This window comes from Myodes glareolus, chromosome 2 (assembly GCF_982192425.1).
Source record: "Myodes glareolus chromosome 2, mMyoGla1.1, whole genome shotgun sequence".
Lineage (NCBI taxonomy): Eukaryota > Metazoa > Chordata > Mammalia > Rodentia > Cricetidae > Myodes > Myodes glareolus.
Window position 1 is genome coordinate 81,563,407 of NC_142027.1, and position 21,661 is coordinate 81,585,067.

Genomic DNA, 21,661 nt, shown 5'->3' on the forward strand with positions numbered 1-21,661 from the left:
AGAGAAAAATCAAGAATGAAACTTAAAACTTAATGAAATCAATTTGAATAAAGATGAAAAACAACATATCAAAATCTATGGGATGCAATTAAAGCAGTCCAAAAAGGAAAATTTGTAGCAATAAAAGTCTATAAAAAGGAATGGGATCAGTATCATATTTCTAAGGAAGACCTGGTGAAAAAAAGAGGAATAGATGAGGAGACTTAAAGGTTAGGTAAAATTTATGAACCAGAAATAAAAATTATAAAGAATCAATGAAATGAATAATTTGTTATTTTAAACCATTAACAAGATTAACACAAAATTAAACAAAGTAAAAGAGAGAGATAAAACAAGTAAAATCAGAAGATAAATGAGAACTATGACAACAGATACTGAGGGAATTCAGAGTATAAGGACATAACTTAAAAAAAAATCTATACTCCCACCAACAGTGAACTCCTAAATACACAGTTTATTTCTATTGTCCTTCAGAGGTGGAAGGGAAGTTCATATTGTTAATGTCTCCATGTACTCCCAAAAGAGAGCCTGAGATGTAATTGGCTTGGATATTTTTTCCTTGAGGAGTAGCTTTCATGATACCAGTAGGCACCACTGCAGCTTCCAAAGGAGGGAGATAATCAATAGGCCTGCCTATGACACCTATGAACTACATCAATGGAAGCATGACATGAAAATTGTAAGTGTGCAGTAGTGGCATGTATATCATAGTTGTAACCAGCAGTTCTATCATTGCATTTAAGATCTGTTCAAAAGAAACTCATGCCCAGCATTGCAAAGGTAGCTAACTATTCCATACTATTGAATTAAAAAATACTGGAGGAGAATCTATAATCACTAATTTAATTTATTAAGCCAACATAATCCCTGACTACAATCTATAAACATTAGTTACTAACCTCATATGTAAGTATATTCCTCACTACTCATTGTAGCATGAATAATAAAAACCCAGAGACAGATATTGGGGCTCAATCTGTAGATCAGAAAAGCAAAACAGCCATTTACTGGCTCATACCTCTACCATAAACTAAAATGGTGATCCTGCCTTCAGGAATTCTCATAATGATACTGAGACCTATCTCCTTCCATCCTTTATTCTTCTATAGTGCTGTGATTAAAGGCATACACCACCACCACTCAGTCTCTATGGCTAAATAATATGGCATCTGGGATTAAAGGTGTGTGAAACCACTGCCTGGCATGTGGTTTCTTTGCACAGACCTTCAGGTAAGCTTTATTAAAACATAAATAATATACCACTATATTTCCCCCATTTTGTCTAAAATAAAAAGGAAAGTTATAACTAATATAAGAAAACTATATACAATAAGTACAATAACTATATACAATATATACAGGCAATAAATGCATCAACAATGTCTAGTCCATTTGCATTTGACAAATTCAGAGAAAAACTCCATTATCTATCTTATCTTGGTCTTGTATCTAATTTACTTTCTATCATAACTTGTTTTCTATGTCTGGTAATCAAGGAAAACTATAACTACAAATTTCTAGACTTCAACTCCCTGAGAAACTCAAGAAGTAAATCATATTTACTTAGTAAACAGGAAGTGTGAACAAGCAACTTCCAAAAAATTGAGAAAAGACAGAAACAGCTGTCTGTCTGTGAAATAATTCTAAGTTTCTCTGCAAAGTTAGGGCATTTATTTTTGGCCTATAAACATTGGTTATTGAACGGATTTTTTTTAAGAAACAGGGTTTTGGAAGGACTGTCCTACCTTGTCTAGGAAAGGTTTAGCAGGTCACTCTCTCTTTTTTTTTGCTTGTCTCATTAGAACAGCATACTGTTAGCAGTTGAGGCAAGCTCACTTTCTTGCCAAATAACTTACTTTTGCCACAAAGAAAGCAAACTCCATGTGGAGTTTCAATGTTCATCATCTTCTATAAAGTGGATTGGTGATGCCAGGAGCAGACAAGTCTCATTGTCTTAAAAAAGAAAAACCAACCAATATTACTAAGACACCTTAAATGTCAGTCTGTGGATCTCTGGAGTGTTTGGAGATTATTGGTCTGTTTACAATGTATATCTGTTTGACCATGAAAACATACCTAATGTAATTATCAGTTTGATTGTAATAGATGACTAATTACTAAACTTCATTTCCTTATTATTCTAAACAGTTAGTAATAATAACTTTCAAGGACTAGAAATTTGCATTGCATTGTTAAATTAGTTGTATGAGTAGAATACCTTGAATAAAAGTAGAAATTTATGTACAGTATGTTCTAACAAAATTATTCTCAAATTTGTATCACTATCAAAATTTATACAATATACAAAAATCTAAGCCCAAGTAAATCATTTAAAACTAGTAGTTGCTTTTTAAAAATATATACAATAATCTTCCTTTTTATCTTTCCATTTTATTTACTCTATTTTTTTCTTTTCAGAGTGGATTTAATAATCTACCCTTTATCCTATTATATCTATATCCCCCTTTTGCTTTTCAAAACAAGAACCTTGACTCTAATTCCCATTGTTTAGCTTTTTCCTGACCATTTCCAATGACAACTTTTATCCAAATTTTATTTTTAATTTTTCTTATTTATTTATTTATTTATTAAAAATTTCCACCAACTCCCATCCTCCCATTTCTCTCCCGTTCCCCCTCCTCCCCCTCTCCCTCATGCTCCAGTCTTAAGAGAAGTCAGGGTTTCCTGCCCTGTAGAAAGTCCAAGGCCCCCCCCATCCAGGTCTAGGAAGGTGTGCATACAAATAGACTAGGCTTCCAAAAAACCAGTACATGCAATAGAATCAAAATCCGGTGTCATTATCATTGGCTTCTCAGTCTGCCTTCATTGTCAGCCACATTCAGAGAGTCCAGTTTGAACATATGCTTGTTCAGTGCCATTCCAGCTGGCCTTGGTGAGATCCCATTAGATCAGTCCCATGGTCTCCATGGGTGGGCGCACCCCTCCCAGTCCTGACTTCCTTGCTCATATTCTCCCTCCTTCTGCTCCTCATTTGGACCTTGAAAGTTTTTTTCTCACTTTTATAGTTGTTCTATTATCTAGAGCAATATGCAATATGATTTCTTTTTTTAGTTTTTTTTGTTTTTATTCAGCCATATATTTTTCCCTGCTTCCCTCTCTTCCTCTCCACTCCCCTTCTATTCTCTCCCATGGTCCCTATCCTTCCAATTAATTCAGGAGATCTTGTATTTTTCTACTTTCCATGTATATTATATCCATACGTGTATCTATTAGTTTTCTTTGTTGTTTAAATCTCTTGGATTGTGAATTATAGGCTGCTTGTTTTTGCTTTGATCCTAAAAGCCACATATAAGTAAATAAATATGATATTTGTTTTTCTGGGTCTGGATTACCTCACTCAATATGATGATTTTTATATGCATCCATTTTTTTTTTGCAGATTTCAAGATGTTTTTGCAGGGAGGCCATTAGTTTGTTTCTTGACTGCCTGGCAGCTCAGACCCAAAATAATTGCACAGAAACCATATTATTTAAATTACTGCTTGGCCCATTAGTTTCAACTTCTCATTGGGTATTTCTTACTTCTTATTTTACCCATATTCATTAATCTGTGCATCACCATGAGGATATGGCCTACCCGCAAATTTTTAGTGTGTCTGTCTCTGGTGTAGCTCCATGACTTCTCCCTGACTCCACCTCCTTTCTCAAAGCATTCAGTTTAGTTTTAACACCTAGCTATATTATACCCTATCAGGCCAAGCCAGTTTCTTTATTAACCAATGGTATTCACAGAATATAGAGGGGAATCCCATATCACCTCCCTTTTCTGTTTAAATAAAAAAGAAGGTTTTAACTTTAACATAGTAAAATTACATAAAGCAGCTATCAAGCAAGAATTACAGTTACAATATTTATACCTATTTTATCTTTTATCATAACTAAGAAAAACTATGGTATTTCTATATACTCTTCAACTCTATCAAAGACTGCAGAAGAATATAATATTACCTAAGTAAATAGGAAATACATTGTAAGCAACTTCCAAAATACTAGAAATGACAAGAGACATCTTGCTGCCTGGACAGTCACCCAAATTTCTTCTGTATTGTTGGGGTACCCAATCTTCAGCCCACAACCCCAAAGAATTCAGCAGACTTTTACATGAAGCTGGAAATTTACCTATATTGGCAGTTTTCAGTCACTTTCTTCTGTGTATTGCAGAATGTCTGGCAGTTTTTCATGAAGCAAGAACCCCAAAGTACCATCTCACCTTTAGGCAAGTTCAGCAATCATCTCTTTGTTACTCCTGCATGTCTGTAACAGTCGAATTCATGTTACCCTCTCGGTATCAGTTGCATGCCTCCGTACCTTACACGAGTTTGGGCAAAGGCCTGGAGATTGAACAAAAGACACAAGAGACCATGGTCATTCGACAAGAGATCACCGAATGCCACTTTATTCAGCTTAATGCAAAGCTAATATACCCTGGCCCCAGTAAAGGAATTCCCTCCCAGCCTTATGGGACCTGGCGCCATAGGGACTCCTTCCCAGGCAGGGGGTTGGTGGTGGAGAGCAATGACAGCAGCAGAGAGAGAACTTGGCACCCTGTAGGAATTCTCCTGGGCAGGTGGGAAATTACCATACCAAAGGTGAACAATGCCCTACGGCTAAATCACCAGGCTATGGCAGAGTGAGCACAGGAATTAGCAGGAAGGTTTAGCTGACTGACCAGAATAGTCCTTGAGATACACCCCAGGGAGTAAGGGGAGACCAGTGCCCTACACGTGTCCAGTTCATACAACATAGCAACAAGCAGTCCAGTTAAGGGCTAACTCCATAAGGAGCCTCTTCAATGTCCGTCTTTTTCTTGAAGTAATTGGTGCTGCTAGGAGCAGATGTGTCTCATGTCATTTATAATCTTAAGTCATTAAAACATTTAAATGCCATATTCTGAAGGTCTCTGAAAGATTTGAAGAATAACTATCTAACTGAAATATATCTCTATATGTTTAGAAAACCTAACTAACATGACTACAAATTTGACTGTTATAGATGGTAATCTATTAACTTATATTTTTAATTATACATTACATTTTTAAATGAGCTGCACAAACACAATATCTTAATCAAGAGCATAAATATATACATAGTATAACAAAATTGACCTTAAATTTGTATCAATAGCCCAATGCAAATCTCTGTAGCATATCCCCATTTTCATGGAAAGGGACATTTACAAACAATATTTGGAGATATGGGTGTATTTCTCATGGAATTGCTTACTGCTTTTTGTTGGGTGAAGCAAATTTTTGGGGGTGTTCACAATGACCTTTCAGGGGCTTACCTTCTATCAAACCACATTAGTCTGGAAGAAATTCATAGTTTCTCATCTTCTGCAGAAACAAAAGCAAAACCTCTTTTCCAAATCAACATATCCTTAGACCAAATTCTGCAGTCAAGATACCTTTAAAATATATAGGTTGGTTTAGCTTAGCTGCCCACACAACGAATGTCTCTCTGTACTTAACTCTTTCACAGTCAAAAAATTCAAGGAAAACACAATAATATATATAATCCAGAATTTTTGTACATATTCCATCTTTATGTACCTTATTTATATTACTTTAGTACTCTTTCTACAATTTTAATATTTCCTTTATTATCTTTATTTTTTATCTATAACTGTCTGTACTCTGTGTTTTAAAAGATTTTACCTTTTTTTAAAAAAAATATTTACTTCTTTTTATAACTGTCTATATTCTTTTTCTTCTCTCTCCCAAGCCTACATATATTTATCCAACACTGTGATTTATTTAGAGGTCTTTTCCATCTGAATTTGTCTTTACTCTGTATCTGTAATCTTTTTCTGACCAGGACTACTTCTTAAAATGCTAAGTGCTTCCTAAAAACCTAAGAGATGACATTGCTATGTCAAATACAGCACTGCCTGCTTATTTCTTCCAGTCCAATATGGCATAAGTTGGTTCACTGCCACTGAGACAGTCAGGTAGGAGCCACATTCACCACTTCAACTCTGATAAGCAGTTGGCCCATGCTGCCACCAAGTAACTTGCAGCATTCTGTCCACAAACCCCACTTAAATGCTTGACCTTCTGAAAGCGCCAGAATTTGTGCTAGCTGTACAGCCTAGAAAGTCAACAGTTCAAAACTATGTGACTTTCTCCCTGCTACTGCTGAATCAGGAAAACCTCTCTTAAAGGAGCCATGGTGGTAAGCCATGCTTAAATCTTTTTTTCTTGTACCTAGAATTCCTTCCCAAACTCTCTCATACATTAAAAGAATTTTAGTTGGTCACGTTGGCATGCCAATTTGTTGTAGGAATGCCACTTGTTTGTTTCTGACTACTCAGCCCCAAAATAACTGCACAGAAACTGTTTTAATTAAATAACTGCTTGTTAGGCCTATTAGCTCCAGTTTCTTTTTTAGGCTAGCTCTTACACATTAATTTAACACATCTCCCAAAATCTGTGTATAATCATATGGCTGTGGCTTATTGGGTAAAATTCTGGTGTCTATCTCTATCAGTGGTGTGGGATAATTGTCTGTATTCTGTCAATCATGTTTTAAATAAATGCTGATTGGCCAGGCAGGAAGTATAGGCAGGAAAACCATACAGGAAATAGAGGTGGAGCGATGAGAACAGGAATAATCTGGGAAGCAGGAACTTCCTCTGCACTCCTGCCCTGACTCCAAAGAAGCAAGATGTGAACTTCCCTGCTGAGAAAGGTACCGAGTCATGTGGCAAACATTCATAAGAATAATGGGTTAATATAAGCTACAAGAGCTAATAAGTAACCTGAGCTAATGGGCCAATAACTTATGAAGATCTCCGTGTGATTTTCTTTGGGACTTGCAGGATGTGGGGGAACTGGACAGGACATAAACCCCAGCAAGCAGGCCCCTTCATGTTATACATCAGGGCTACATGGCTTCTCTCTGACTCCACCACCTTTCTCCCAGCATTCACTTTAGTTTTTTCAGCCTAGCTCTATTGTACCCTATCTGTCAAGTCAGTTTTTTATTAACCAATGATATTTACAGCATACAGAGGGGAATCCCACATCAAGATATAAGTTTCTACTGCTGTGTTGTACTCCATTGTGTAAATGTACCATGTTTTCCTTATACATTCTTCAGTTGAAGGGCATGTAGGTTGTTTCTAGGTTCTAGCTATGAAAAACAATGCTGCTATGAACATAGTTGAACACATGTCCTTGTGGTATGATTGAGCATCTTTTGGGTTTATACCCCAAAGTGATATTGCTGGGTCCTGGGGTAGGTTGTTTCCTAATTTTCTGAGAAACTGCCATATTGAAATTTAAACTGGCTGTACCAATATGCACTCTGACCAGCAATGGAAGAGAGTTCTCTTTACCCTATATCCTCTCTAGTATAAGTTATCAACAGTGTTTTTGATCTTGGCCATTCTTACTGGTGTAAGATGAAATCTCAGAGTTGTTTTGATTTGATTTCTCTGATGGTTTAGGATGCTAGACATTTTCTTAAATGTCTTTCAGCCATTTTAGATTCCTCTGTTTAGAGTTCTTTGCTTAGGTTCATACTCCACTTTGTATTATTGGATTATGTGTTCTTTTGGTGACCAATTTCTTGAGTTCTTTGTATGTTTTGGAGATCAGCCCTCTGTCCAATGTGGGGTTAGTGAAGATCTTTTTCCATTCTATAGTATGCTCTTTTGTCTTGTTGACCATGTCCTTTACTTTACAGAAGCCTCTCATTTTCAGGAGGTCCCATTTATTAATTTTTTCTCTCAGTGTCTGTACTACTGGGGTTATATTTAGGAAGTGGTTTCTTGTGCCAATGCATTAAGGTATACTTCCCAATTTCTCTTCTATGAGGTTCAATGTGGACAGTTTTATGTTGAAGACTTTGATCCATTTTACTTGAGTTCTGTGCATGGTGATAGATATGTACCTAAATTTATTCCTTTACATGTTGATATCCAGTTATGCCATTACAATTTTTTGAATGTGCTTTCTTTTTTTTCATTAAAATTTTTTTGCTTCCTTGTCAAAAAACAGGGGTTTGGAGGTGTATGGATTGATACCCAACTCTTCAATTTAGTTCCATTGATCCTCCTGTCTGTTTTTATCCAATACCAGGCTGCTTTCAGTACAGTAACTCTACAGTAGAGTTTGAAGTAAGAAATTGTGATGCCTCCAGAATTCCTTTATGACGCAGAATGGTTCTGACTATCCAGGTTTTTTGCTTTTCCATATGAAGTTGAGTATTGGTCTTTTGAGGTCTTTGAAGAATTTTTTCTGGGATTTTGATGGGGATTGCATTGAATCTGTAAATTGCTTTTGGTAATATTGCCACTTTTATTATGTTAATTCTACATACCCAAGAGCATGGGAGATCTTACTATTTTCTGATGTCTTCTTCAATGTCTTTTTTTATAATCTTTGTAGTTCTTGTCATGTAGGACTTCCACTTATTTGATTAGAGTTACTCCAAGATATTTTATTTTATTTGTGACTGTTTTGAAGGGAGATGTTTCTCTGACTTTTTTCTCAACTCATTTATCATCTGTGTAAAGGAGGAATACTGAGTTTTTTTGAGTTAATCTTGTATCCTGCTACATTACTGAAAGTTTTTATGAGTTGTGAAACTTTCTTAGTAGAATTTTTGGAGTAACTTATGTAAAATTTCATATCATTAGCAAATAGTGAGAGTTTGTCATCTTCTTTTGCAATTTGTATCCCCTTGATCTTCTTTTGTTGTCTTATTGCTCTAGCTAGAACCTCAAGTACTATATTGAATAGATATGGAGAGAGTGGACAACCTTGTTTCGATATTTTTTCTCTGTCTTTTGGTTAGTTTTGATAAAGGCTTTTTTATTTTATTGATTTTCTTGAATAACCAACTTTTTGTCTCTTTGATTCCTTGTATTGTTTTCTTTGTCTCTATTTTGTTGATTTCAGCTCTCAATTTGATTATTTCCTGCTGCGTAGTCCTACTGGATATGTTTGATTTTTTTGTTCTAGAGTTTTCAAGTGTTCTGTTAACTCACTAGTGTGGGATCTTTCCAGGTTCTTTATGTAGGCACTTAGTATGATGAACTTTCCTCTTAATACTACTTTCATTGTATCCCATAAATTTGAGTATATTTTGTGGCCAATTTCATTAAATTTTAGAAAATATTTAATTTCTTCCTTTATTTCTTCCTTGATCCATTGATGATTCAGGTGAGCATTGTTTAGTTTCCATTTGATTGTGGGCTGTAAATATTCAGAATTGAGACTTCATCCTGATGAATTGTTCCTGTTTTGAGTATAAAGTTTCCATCTCCATCTCTTCTGATTGCTTTTAGTTTGAAGTCAATTTTGTTAGGTATTAGTATAGTCACACCTGCTTGTTTCTTATGTCTGTTTGATTGGAAAACCCTTTCCCAACCCTTTACTCTGAGTAGATGTCTCTCTTCGTGGTGAAGGTGTGTTTCTTGTAAAGAGCAGAATGTTGGATCCTGTTTTCACATCCAATCTCTTTATTTTTATTTTTTAATTAATTAATTAATAAAAATTCCACTTTCTCCCCTCCTCCCAATACCCTCCCACTCCCCCCACTTCCTCTCCCCCTCCCTCTCCAGTCCTAGGGCTGACTCAGAAGCCAAGAACAATGGCACTGAGTTTTGATTGTACTGCATGGATTGCTCTTGTGGGAGCCTAGTCTGTTTGGATGCTCACCTTCCTAGACCTAGAGGGAGAGGGGAGGACCTTGGACTTTCCATTGGGCAGGAAACTCTGACGCATCCAATCTCTTAACCTGTGCATTTTTATAGGTGAATTGAGTCCATTAATATTAAGTGATATTCATGACCAGTGGTTGTTAACTCCGGTTATTATTATTATTATTATTATTATTATTGGTGGTAGAGTTTGTGTGTTTCCCTTCTTTGAGTTGTACTGGTGAAGGGTTGCTAGATGTCTGAAATATTGTGGGCATTGTTGGGGTCCTTGGGTTATGATTTTCCTTCTATTACTTTCTGTAAGGCTAAATTTGTGGCTATGTATTATTTAAATTTGTTTTTATCCTGGAATATCTTGTTTTCTCCATTGGCTGGTATAGTAGTCTGGGTTTGCATCCATGGTCTCTTAGTTTCTGCAGCACATCTATCCAAGACCTTCTGGCTTTCATTGTTTCCATAGAGAAGTCAAGTGTAATTCTGATAAGTTTACCTTTATAAGTTGCGTGACTTTTTTCCTTTGCAGCTCTTAATATTCTTTCTTTATTCTATATGTTTTGTGTTTTGATCATTATAAAAAGAGGAATTTTTTTGATCCAGTCTATTTGGTGTTCTGTATGCTTCTTGAACCTTCAGAGGAATATCATTCTTTAGGTTGGGAAAGTTTTCTTCTATAATTTTGTTGAATATATTTTCTAGGCCTTTGAACTGTAATTCTTCTCCTTCTACCCCTATTATTCTTAGGTTTGATCTTTTTTTGTGTGTCCCAGATTTTCTGAATGTTTTGTGATGATAATTTGTTGAATTTGCTGTTTTCTTTGATCAGTGCATTTATTTTCTCTATCGTGTCTTCAGCATCTGAAATTCTTTCTTCTATCTCTTGTATTCTGTTGGTTATGCTTGTCTCTGTAGTCCCTGTTCATTTACCCAGATTTCCGTATCCAGCTCTTCCTCAGTTTGTGTTTTCTTCATTGCATCCATTTCAATTTTCAAGTCTTGAACTGTTTCCATTACCTGTTTGATTGTTTTTTTTTTTTTTTGGTTTCCTAGGGTATCTTTTAGGGATTTATTCATTTCTTCACACTTTTTGTTATTCTTCTCATCCATTTCTTTAAGGGAGTTTTTCATACTCTGATTAAGGGACTTTATCACTTTCATAATGTCTATTTCTTCTACTTCTTCTGGATTAGGGTGTTCAAGTCTTCCTGTTGTATGTTTGCTGGGTTCTGGTGTTATCATGTTGTTTGTCAGATTGTTGGAGGAATTCTTGCATTGGCGCCTGCTGATCTTTTCCTTCAAATGCTGTCCAATGAATCTTCTGGTACAGGATCAGGGCCACTTGCTGGCTAGGGTCTTTGCAGACAAAAGGGTGGCTTGCTGTTTTCAGGCTCAGTGAACCAAAGGAACTTCTGAGCAGTTGCACTCACCACTTTGTCCCCAGACCCTCAGCTCCAAAGCAGGCTGAGTTGGGGGATCTTACGACCCCGCAGAAGCTGGATTCTATTTTTATATCTGATCTGTTAGCCTGTTTCTTTGTAATAGGTTAGTTGAGGCTATTTTTATTAAGGAATATTAATAACCAGTGAAGGCTAATTATTTTAATTTTCATTGTTTGGTGATGCTATTGTGTGTGTTTTCTCCTTCTTTGGCATTTATTGCTGTGAGAGCATCTATTGTCGTGTTTCTGTTGATGTAGACAACTTCCTTGGGTTGGCGTTTTCTTTCTAGTACTTTGTGTATTGCTGGGTTTGTGGTTAGGTATTTGTTGAATTTGGTTCTGTCACGGAATATCTTGTTTAGTCCACCCTATGATGATTGAGAGTTTTGCTGAGTAGAGTAGTCTGGGCTGGCATCCATAATCTCTTAATATCTAAATAATGCTTGACTAGACATTCTGGCTTTTATGGTTTACATTGAGAAGTCAGGTCTAATTCTGATAGGTTTGCCATTGTATATTACTTGGCCTTTTTGCAGCTCTTAATATTCTTTCTTTATTCTGCATGTTTAGTGTTTTGATTATTAGATGGGGACTTTTCTTTTTTGACCCTGTATATTTGGTGTTCTGAAAGTCTCTTATATCTTCATATGCATACATTTCTTTATGTTGGGAAAATTTTCTTCTATGATTTTGTTGTATATATTATCTGTGCTTTTTAGTTGGACTTCTTCTCCTTCTTCTATCCCTATTATTCTTAGGTTTGGTCTTTTAATGACATCCCAGATTTCCTGGATATTTTGTGTTAAGCTGAGTCTATTTCTTCTATTGTATGTTCAGAGCTTGAGATTCTCTCTTTCATCTCTTTTATTCTGCAGTTTATGCTTACATTTCTGGTTCCTGATTGTTTTCTCATAGTTTTCATTTCTATAACTCACTCAGTTTATGTTTTCCTTATTGTCTTTATTTCAGTTTTCAGGTCTTTAATAACTTTTTTTATGTGTCTGAGTGTTTTTTTCTTGGTGTTTTTTAAGGAATTCACTAATTTCTTTCAATTTTCTGTTTGTCTTTTCCTTTATTTCAATGAGGGAATTTTTATTTATCTTTAAGGTCTTCAACCTTTCTTCTAAATTTATTTTTTATGTTATTTTCTTCTGCTTTATCTATATTTGAGTGTTCAAGTCCTGGTGTTTTAGGATCACTAGTTTTTGTTGGTTTTCATGTTGGTCATGGCTTGTGGCATGCTCTCACTGATGTTGTTGCCTTTGACCTGCTCAGGCAGAGGTTGCTGGCTTTGGGCTGCTTCATATTAGGTTGCTGATTTGTACCCTATCTCACAGAGGTCTCTGGCTCAGGCCTTCTCCCTCTGTGGTGGTTCCCTTGTACCTGTTCCTGTGGAGGTCACTGCCTTGGGCCTGCACCAGTGGAGGTCACTATCTCAAGCCTGTTCCTATATAGGTCACTGTCTCTGGCCTTCTTTGACTGAGGTTTCTGGCTCAGACCTGTTTCCTCAGTTGTCCCTGAATTGGGCCTGCTCCTCTAGAGGTCCTTGGTTTGGGCCTGGTCCCACAGAGGTCTCTGGTTTAAACCTACTCTCTCAGTGATCATTTTCTTATATCTGCTTCTGTAGAGGTCTTAGCCTCAGGCATGCACCAGTGGAAGTAATTGGCTCAGGCCTGTTCCTGTGGAGCTCATTGTCTCAAATCTGGTCTAGCAGAGATTGCTGCCTCAGGCCCATTCTCACAGTTTTCCCTGGCTTGGACCTGCTTCCATGAAGGTCCCTGGCTTGAATCTGTTCCCACAGAGGTCTCTGGCCCAGGTTTACTCCCTTGGTAGTTACTCCCTTTACCTGTTCTTGTGGAAGTCACTGACTCAGGCCTGTTCCTATAGAGGTCATTGTCTTGAGCCTGCTCCAGCTGAGGTCACTGTATCAGACCTAATTCAGTGGAAGTCACTGGTTTAGGCCTGCTTCAGCGGAGGTCACTGGCTTATGCCTACTATTTTGGATGTCCAGCAATATGGTCCTTACAATAGGTATTAGATTCTTTAATTGCTTTGGTAAAAAGTTTCCTCTACAAAGCAGGAAATGGACTGAACTGGATTTGGGATGGGGCCTGCAAGAGACCCCTCATGAAGTTTCCTGGTGGCAAAGGACTACCTTCAATATTCTTCTTTGACCTATCTTTGTTAGTACAGTATCTGCCTTTGACACAGCTTCTACATAATATAGAAGGACACGGCATTCTGAATGAATTATACTTACAAAAATCATTGTTTCTAGGAATTCCCTGTGTATAATTCCTTTTGAGGTGACTTTGTTTGCTATAATTATAATGTTTGACATTTCAATTTTTCCTCAAACCTCTGGAAATCACCTCTTCTATCCATTAATCAACATGTTCTTGAGATTCAATATTAATTTTATCTTAAATCCATTTCTCCATAGATGTTGATCTTGCTTTCAATGGCTTACTTGTCTTTTGCATTGAAAATCAGCATTTACAAAAGTCAGGGATTCAATTATTATTTGTCTAAGTTCTGAATTTGTTATCATTTTATTTACTGCTGAAGTCAATCTTTGTGAATGACTAAATTTTCTTTCCTACTTCTCCAATTCTGTCCCAAGCATTCAGGCCCACTACAGGGCATAAAGCCAGAGCATAGCGATCATATAGTATCATAGTCTGCTATGTGATATTTCTATAGCAGCATAGCTTCCTTCTCCACAAAGTTGATCTTAGAAGATTTCCATACCTCTAGCTTTTCTCCATTGTTCAAAAATCTTAGATTCTTCTTTTAACCAGGTTCCTCATTGAAATTGTGGACCAGGCTCTAAAACACCTTTTGCTGATTCTATCCAATCTTTGGGGATAATTATATTACAAACTGACTATGAGTTTAATAGTTTCTTTACAAAATGTGAATGCAAGCCATATGAGACTATTACTTACTTGAATCTCTTTAAATCTAATATTAGCACAGGAATCTGATTAGCTTTTACAGATACTCTATTATTTGACAATTTCTGCAAGGTTACTGGATATATTAAGATTGATTGTTTGAAAAGCTTAGGTTGTTTCTCTCTAAGCTTATAATGCAATGCTGAAATTGGCTCTCCATTAAATTTCTTTGTCTGGATCTGACTAGCTCTATGATCTGTTTAAGTTTTCCTAAGTGCTGGTTTTTGGCAGTCAAATCAAATAACTTTTTAAGAGTTAAACCAAGAATTTTCAAAATAACAATTTAGAATATCAAAAGGATAATTAACAGTATATCAATATTGGCTATATTGACTATCCCCTCATTTAGTTGTTCCATTTATAAATCATGTATTACATAATCATAACTTTACTGCTATTGTGTTTCTCTTTTTTAACATCAGAAAATACTCTCCCTTTAAATCAATTCCTCCCTTAAGAATTCCCAATATCCTCACAAAATCTGCCACTGAATTTGATGAAGATTTGAGGTTTACTGCAGCTACATAAAGAAGTAAAAGCATGACTGAATTTCAGGACAGTTACCTAGTTTGGCAGCAGCCCAGAAAGTGCTTCAGTGAAAACCTACCAGAAGAGAAAAAAGGAACACCTACCTGGTAGGACTGTGACTCCAGCTGTGTGGAGCTCTGGCCTAAGCTTGTGGTTTCAAAGCCACAAGCAATCAGCTTTCTTGTGAATTTGTACCCCAAATGTTGGACACTGAAAGTAGCACAGATAATTAAAAGCAGAGACAGATATTGGGTTTCAAGCTAAAAATTAAAAAAGCAAAACAGTCAACCACTAGAGATTTCTTACCTCTACCATGTTTGGGTGCCCTAGTCCTCAGTTGATTTCAGTGTGAATGCAGACTGAGACCCTGAGATCCTGTCTCCTCTTGTTTTATATTCCTCTCTAGTGCTGGGATCAAAGGCATGTACCACCACTGACCAACCTCTATGTCTAACTAATGTGGGTGTTAAAATTAAAGAGGTTTGTCATCACTGCCAGGCCTGAAAGGTTGACTAGTGTGACCAGTTTTGTGTTATGATTTTCAGGAAAGCTTTATCTATTACAACACAAGAGAAATATCACTATGCCTCTGCTATGCAAACTTATAGACAGTGTAGAAAAAATTGATGAAAGTAGCAGAAAATGGACAGGCTTCACATGGTCATGGATCAGAAACTTTGAGTTTATAAAAGTAACCCTCTTACCAAAAGAATTTTACAGATTTCATGCAATCCAAATCAAATTTTCAAAACCATTTTCACAGATATAGAAGGAATTTCTATATATATATATATGGAGCACTCAAATGGAGGTCAGGGAAGAGGACACTCATAAAATTATAATACAATGACATAAAAAAGTGAAATGGGTAAAAATACATACATGCACTCATTCACACACACAGACACACACACACACAGACACACACCGGCACACAACACACACACACACACACACACATACACACACACACATTCTAGTATCCCTGAAGAATTCTGAAGAAAAAGGATATTGTTGTAGATTTCACCATACTTAGTTCCAACTATACTATAGATTGGTAATAATAAACACAAAATGTTACTGGAACAAAGGCATACACATAGGTCATTTGAATACAAAACTTAGATATAGCTCTACATATCTATACCTATTTTACTTCTTAATAATAATTCCCAACTCATTGCAGTTTTTGGTGAAATGGTCTTTTACACAATATTAATTTTATGGGGCCATGAGCATCCTCCCATATTTTAGTTTTTTTCTGTTTCCTTCTTTTAAAGTTTTCAGTATAGAGGCCTTTGACACCTTACTTCAGTTTATTTTTAGATATTTTAATTTTTTCTTGTTATTTTGAACAAGAATGTGCTTATAATCTCTTTCTCTGTATGTTTGTCCTCAGATGTAGAAAAGTTAATGAATAATGCAAGCTGATAATTTATCCTGTCTCATTGCTGAAATTGTTGATTATTGTTAGAAGTTTTCTGGTAGAATTTTTGAGTCCCTTAAGATAAAAATAATTTAATCTTCAAATGGAAATAGTTTGATTTGTTTTTCTATTTTGTTCCCTTTAATTTCTGTCTTTTGTTTTGTTGTTCCAGCAAATACTCCAAGCTGCCACAAATTTTGTTGCTATTGTCTATGTTCTCAGTACTTTAATTAAAGTACTTTGTGTTCTTTAATTAAATCTTCTTTTTTTGTTTCTATAGTCTCCTGGCTATGCTCATTTCTTTCTTTTTATTGAAATACCGATTCCTGTATTTTCTTTAAATTTGGTTTGTTGCTTATAATTCTTTCTTCTGTCCTTTCACCAGATACCCCTTTAACACCACGATTATGGTACACACAAAAAATGTTTGTGTGTTGGGAAGCTGGTCTAACATCAGGGAAAATATGAAAAGGCTAGGGTGTGAAGAGATGAAGCCCAATGTAAAAATGCAGTGGGTAGATTCAGCCATGGAAGAGAGCACTGTGTACTGTTGCTACACCCCAAACTATGCATTAAGTGCAGATGAAGGAACTAATAAAAGTCTACATGCATTTGTAACTTCTTTACTACTAGCTTTGAAGATGTGGAACAAGTTACTAAAAGTTTATAAACTATATTTCAGTCATATTAGTTGGTGATATTTATTGAGTACATTGCTATTAGATAACGTTCTCACATCTATTTAAGTAAAGTATAAACTTGAACTTACATATCTTGAATAGCTTTAAATATTCACTAATCCTTACCAATATGTGGATTGAACAGGATAATAAAACTTTCAACTATACTCCTTCTTGTTTCTGTATACACACTATGCAAGCTGGTGGCATATGTTCTCCCGGTTTATTCCTAGGACGTTCCTCAAATTATAGAATATTTAAGTATTTGGCCCCAAGTTTTCATTTCCCCAACTTGATTTCTTAGTCACTGGATCCATCAGTCTGAATTGAATCTGTATATCTGCCTTGTCACAAAACCTCCACAACAACCTTTTGGGTTTAATATATAATTTCTGTCTAGAGCAATGTTTCAGGATATCAATTGTATAGCCCTTTGCTGTCCAAATTTTATAAATGAGGGACTATAATACAAGTTGCCTAATATCCCTACAACTCACAAGTCATATTCTGAAACTTTTCTGTTCACTTAACTCTCCTTGGTGTATTTTTGGGTATTCTGTAATTGCAGGAGAGGTGACTGTCATTAATTTATTTCTCTAAGATCAGAACTGAGCTACCTCAGACCAGCCAAGCCAAGGGAAATGGCCAAGGCATTATCCCTGTAGATTTAGACATGAGGGACCAATTAGAAGAAAGGAGGAGTATCTAAGGCTTGGCGATCCAAGAATGTACATTTAAAATACAGCATTTACCATTCTCTCTTTCATCACTATAGCATGCATGAAATGGAAATGACATGTTTTTTTTTAAGTTTCCCTCAAACAAATAACTAGTAAATTAAGATAGTCTGAGCAAGCAGTGAGGCTATTTTAGTAAAGGAAATCAAATTATTTTGTTTTCAACATATATAATATGACTAGTAAATAATTCTTGAAAAATTATTTCCAGGGATTTTGGTAGGCCAAAGAAGGAAGAAGCAAGTTTTAGACTGAGGTAGGACTGTTACACTGGAAGATGATCTTGTGGTGTACATGACTATCTATATGAGCAGAGAGATGTGCTAAAGCCCTCTCAGGAACAACAGACTGTCATCAGGCAAAAATATCATTTTAAGTATACTTTCTTTCACAAGTTCAAATATAAGACCTTTGGACAAGGTGAGTCCAGATAAGGTGTTCTGGTATAGTTTTCTTGTCATGAGGAATTCCTTTCTTCTAAATGGAGAATATAAGTTTTATTAACCAATTAGAAAAGAAAAAGTGAATTTAAAATTCAAGAGGTACAATGTAAATGTGTTTGAGTTCTACAATGTGCTGTTTTTGAAAGTTGTGACCATAATTAAGCTGCTGAATTTTTATGGTATTGAGGTTTCTCAAAAGCTAAGATTTGGAATGGAGCAAAGAGATGGACACTTCTTGAGAGTCTGATATATGCTGAATACAGACATATCACTGAGGTTAATGTACTTGGGTGTTCTGGAGACTTCTAAATCTAAGTAGAGATTCTGATGACCAATTTCCTCTTTGGTCTTGTACTCTGTGGATTTCTTGCTAACTGTGCATCCATGTTGTGTGTATATACACTTATAACCTTGGCAAAATTACTCTAGCATTCTGCATTTGAAGCACTTCTGCATTGTTGGATTCTTCATGACAGAGATTTAAACAACTCTACGTTTTCATGTCTTGGTATAGTCAAGTGGCACACTAACGTTACATCTGCCTTGAGCCACTGGAAGATTTTAAAGTTCAAATGTAACCAACAATATGGTTCTTCTTTTGTGTCTTGTGTGTTAAATAAGGTACAGATCCAATAAAGAAATTTTCTGGAAATGAATTAAATATCTTTGGCTCTGACTCAAAGTTTGAAATCCTAAACCAACAAGTCTCAGGTACCTAACTGCCAAAAATAGTTATTTCCTAATAATATTTGCCAAAATGACAGTTTCTAACATTGGAAGCAAAATAATTACTACTGTAGCTGTCTTCCCAGTGTGCTAATGATCCACTAACAAGTGATCTAAGAGTATACCCCTGTGCATTCCTTTCATAGAAATCAATTATGTGTGGCTGGAGAGATTACTCAGTGTTTAAGAGCACTGAACTCTCTTCCAGAGGACCTGGGTTCAATAATCAGCACCCATATGGTAGCTCACAACTGTGATTCCAATATCTTATCTAATATACTCATATAGAATTACAAGCAGGGAAGGTGCAGATGCACATATAATTAAAAAAGCAAGAAGAAAATCCAACATGAAAAATACTAATATTGTGCAGACTCTGTCAATAACTGGATGTTGGAAACACCTCCTGGAAAAACAACTGGAATGTTCCTTCAATTAGAGGTGAACCAAGAAATTGCCCATAAGAGGTTCTTCTTTATTTACAAGGCATGATGCAGAGTATTAGATTTCAAAATTGATGTTGTCAGCTTTGTCTGTATGATAATGGTAACTTGTCATCTCTAAGGAGAATGATTTATTCATTTCAACAGATACACTAGATGGGAGCCTGCTGCAACTATGTGCTGTGCTAGGAAGTAAATATCAATGAATCATCAGACTGATGCTTATGTTCAGGTAGGCATCCCAGTGTCCTAAAACCATGACGAGCCAGTAGTTTTGTGAGACATGACTGTTTTCAAATCCAGATAAATCACCAGATATTCTTATTCCCTCTAACTGGTCGCCTTTGCATGGTCCCAACAGAAGCTCCCTTCTGAACAAGAGCATCTGGTATGAGGTTTATAAATGTACCTAAGAGCACTTCACTATCACTACTGTGACATATTATCAATATCAGAATCCAAGTTTGTATGTTTTAAATGACTGATCTCACCCCTGCCATCCTTAACCACACTTCTTGTTTTCATCAACTACCCATTTAACCCTGCCCTGTCCTTTGCTCACAATTTTGAGTAAGTAACATCACAAAGACCTGTTTACATGATACCTGTACAAGAATCTAGGAACAGGGAATGTGTTTTGAAGGCAGGAGTTTATTATAGTGGAAATAATTTTTATTTATGCTGTATATTTATCTGTCTAGTCCTAAGTATTTGTTTTAAAAAATAGTAAGAGTGTACAGGATGCTTATCATCTCATTTCCTCTGTGCTTAGTAGTAGTCTTGTGTACCTACCATGTTCCTGTCTATGTATTCCTCATTGTCAGTATTGCTTGATTAGATAATTATAAAAGCTTATTCCCATTTTTCTGTAAGAAGATCTTCTTTTCGATTGTATTTGTTCTCAGCACAGACACACACAATGCCAAACAATTTGTTACTAGATGTGAATAATTGCTACAAGGTACTCTTTGCTGTGATACTTTGATCCATGGGATGGATATGTATTGTTTAGGATGAGTTGAGTAAGCATGGCCAGTAATGAAAGTCTTGCAAAGGATAGTGTTACAGAAGACATGGGAAAACACAGAGTATGTAATTAGGTTAAATAATAGGCTAATGTAGAGTTACAAGTAAAAAATGTGTTAGCTATTTTATTCATGTTGCCACATCTTTGAGCTGAATACGTGGCCAGAAGTAAGTAGGAATGAATACTCAACTCGAATTTCAAAATAAATTCAACAGAATGATGGTGCTGTAGGAAGAAAAATTCAGTGCTAGCATTCATTACAAGGCAGTTTCTCTTTTTATTTTCTTGTCCTAATTCACATGGGAATGTATTTCACTTTAGGTCCCTTTTGAAGAAAGATAAAGCAACACGTTTTCATGGAGAAATGGAACCAGAGTTCAAGTGATTTCACTTTGTTAGGGTTGTTTCCACAAAACCAAACAGGCCTTCTGCTTTTGTTGCTCATCATCTTTGTGTTCTCCTTGGCTTTGTTTGGAAACTCAACAATGATCCACCTCATTCGTGTAGATTCCAGGCTCCACACTCCCATGTACATTCTTCTCAGTCAGCTCTCTCTCATGGACCTAATGTATATTTCTACCACTGTTCCCAAGATGGCATATAATTTCCTCTCTGGCCAGAAAAGCATCACCTTCCTGGGATGTGGAGTACAATCATTCTTTTTCCTGACTATGGCATGTTCTGAAGGTTTGCTCCTGGCTTCCATGGCCTATGACCGTTTTGTTGCCATCTGTCACCCTCTTCATTATCCCACTCGTATGAGCAAAATGATGTGTCTGAAGATGATCATAGGATCCTGGATATTGGGCTCAATCAACTCTTTAGCACATACAGTCTATGCCCTTCACATCCCTTACTGCCATTCTAGGTCCATTAACCATTTCTTCTGTGATGTTCCAGCCATGCTTCCCCTGGCCTGTATGGATACTTGGGTTTATGAGTACATGGTATTTGTGAGCACAAGCCTCTTTCTCCTACTTCCTTTTCTTGGCATCACAGCTTCCTATGGACGGGTGCTTTTTACTGTCTTTCATATGCGCTCAAAAGAGGGAAAGAAAAAGGCCTTCACCACATGTTCAACTCACTTAACTGTGGTGACATTTTACTATGCACCTTTTGTCTACACTTATCTTAGACCTAGGAGTCTCCGTTCTCCCACGGAAGATAAGATTCTGGCTGTCTTCTACACTATCCTCACCCCAATGCTGAATCCCATCATCTACAGCCTGAGGAATAAGGAGGTTCTTGGGGCCATGACAAGAGTCTTTGGGTCATGCTATTCCACTAAACATTGATCATTTTTTCTCTATTCACATTTCTGTTTCCCTGGAAAATGCCAGACTAGTGTCATTTATTGGAAATATAATGTGTGCCACACACATGTCACACCTTTTTGGTGATTTATTACTAATTAAGATTAAATAGTATGTTCATTATTACATACTAGTACCATTATTCCTATGTTCACAACATAGAATTATTGTCAATGATATCAGCAACAGAAATTTAAAGAGGAATTACTACCTAACATAATACGAAACATTTTACCTTATGAATGTAAAAATATTATT

At 36.1% G+C, this 21,661-nt stretch overlaps 1 protein-coding gene across 1 annotated transcript; it reads left to right on the forward strand.

Moving 5' to 3' along the window:
* The first annotated feature begins 20,446 nt into the window (after positions 1-20,446).
* LOC125407554 (olfactory receptor 2L13-like) lies at positions 20,447-21,385 on the forward strand. Its single transcript, XM_048445177.3, has one exon. It carries the CDS (start codon positions 20,447-20,449, stop codon positions 21,383-21,385), a length of 939 nt encoding a protein of 312 aa, XP_048301134.3.
* The last annotated feature ends 276 nt before the right edge of the window (positions 21,386-21,661 follow it).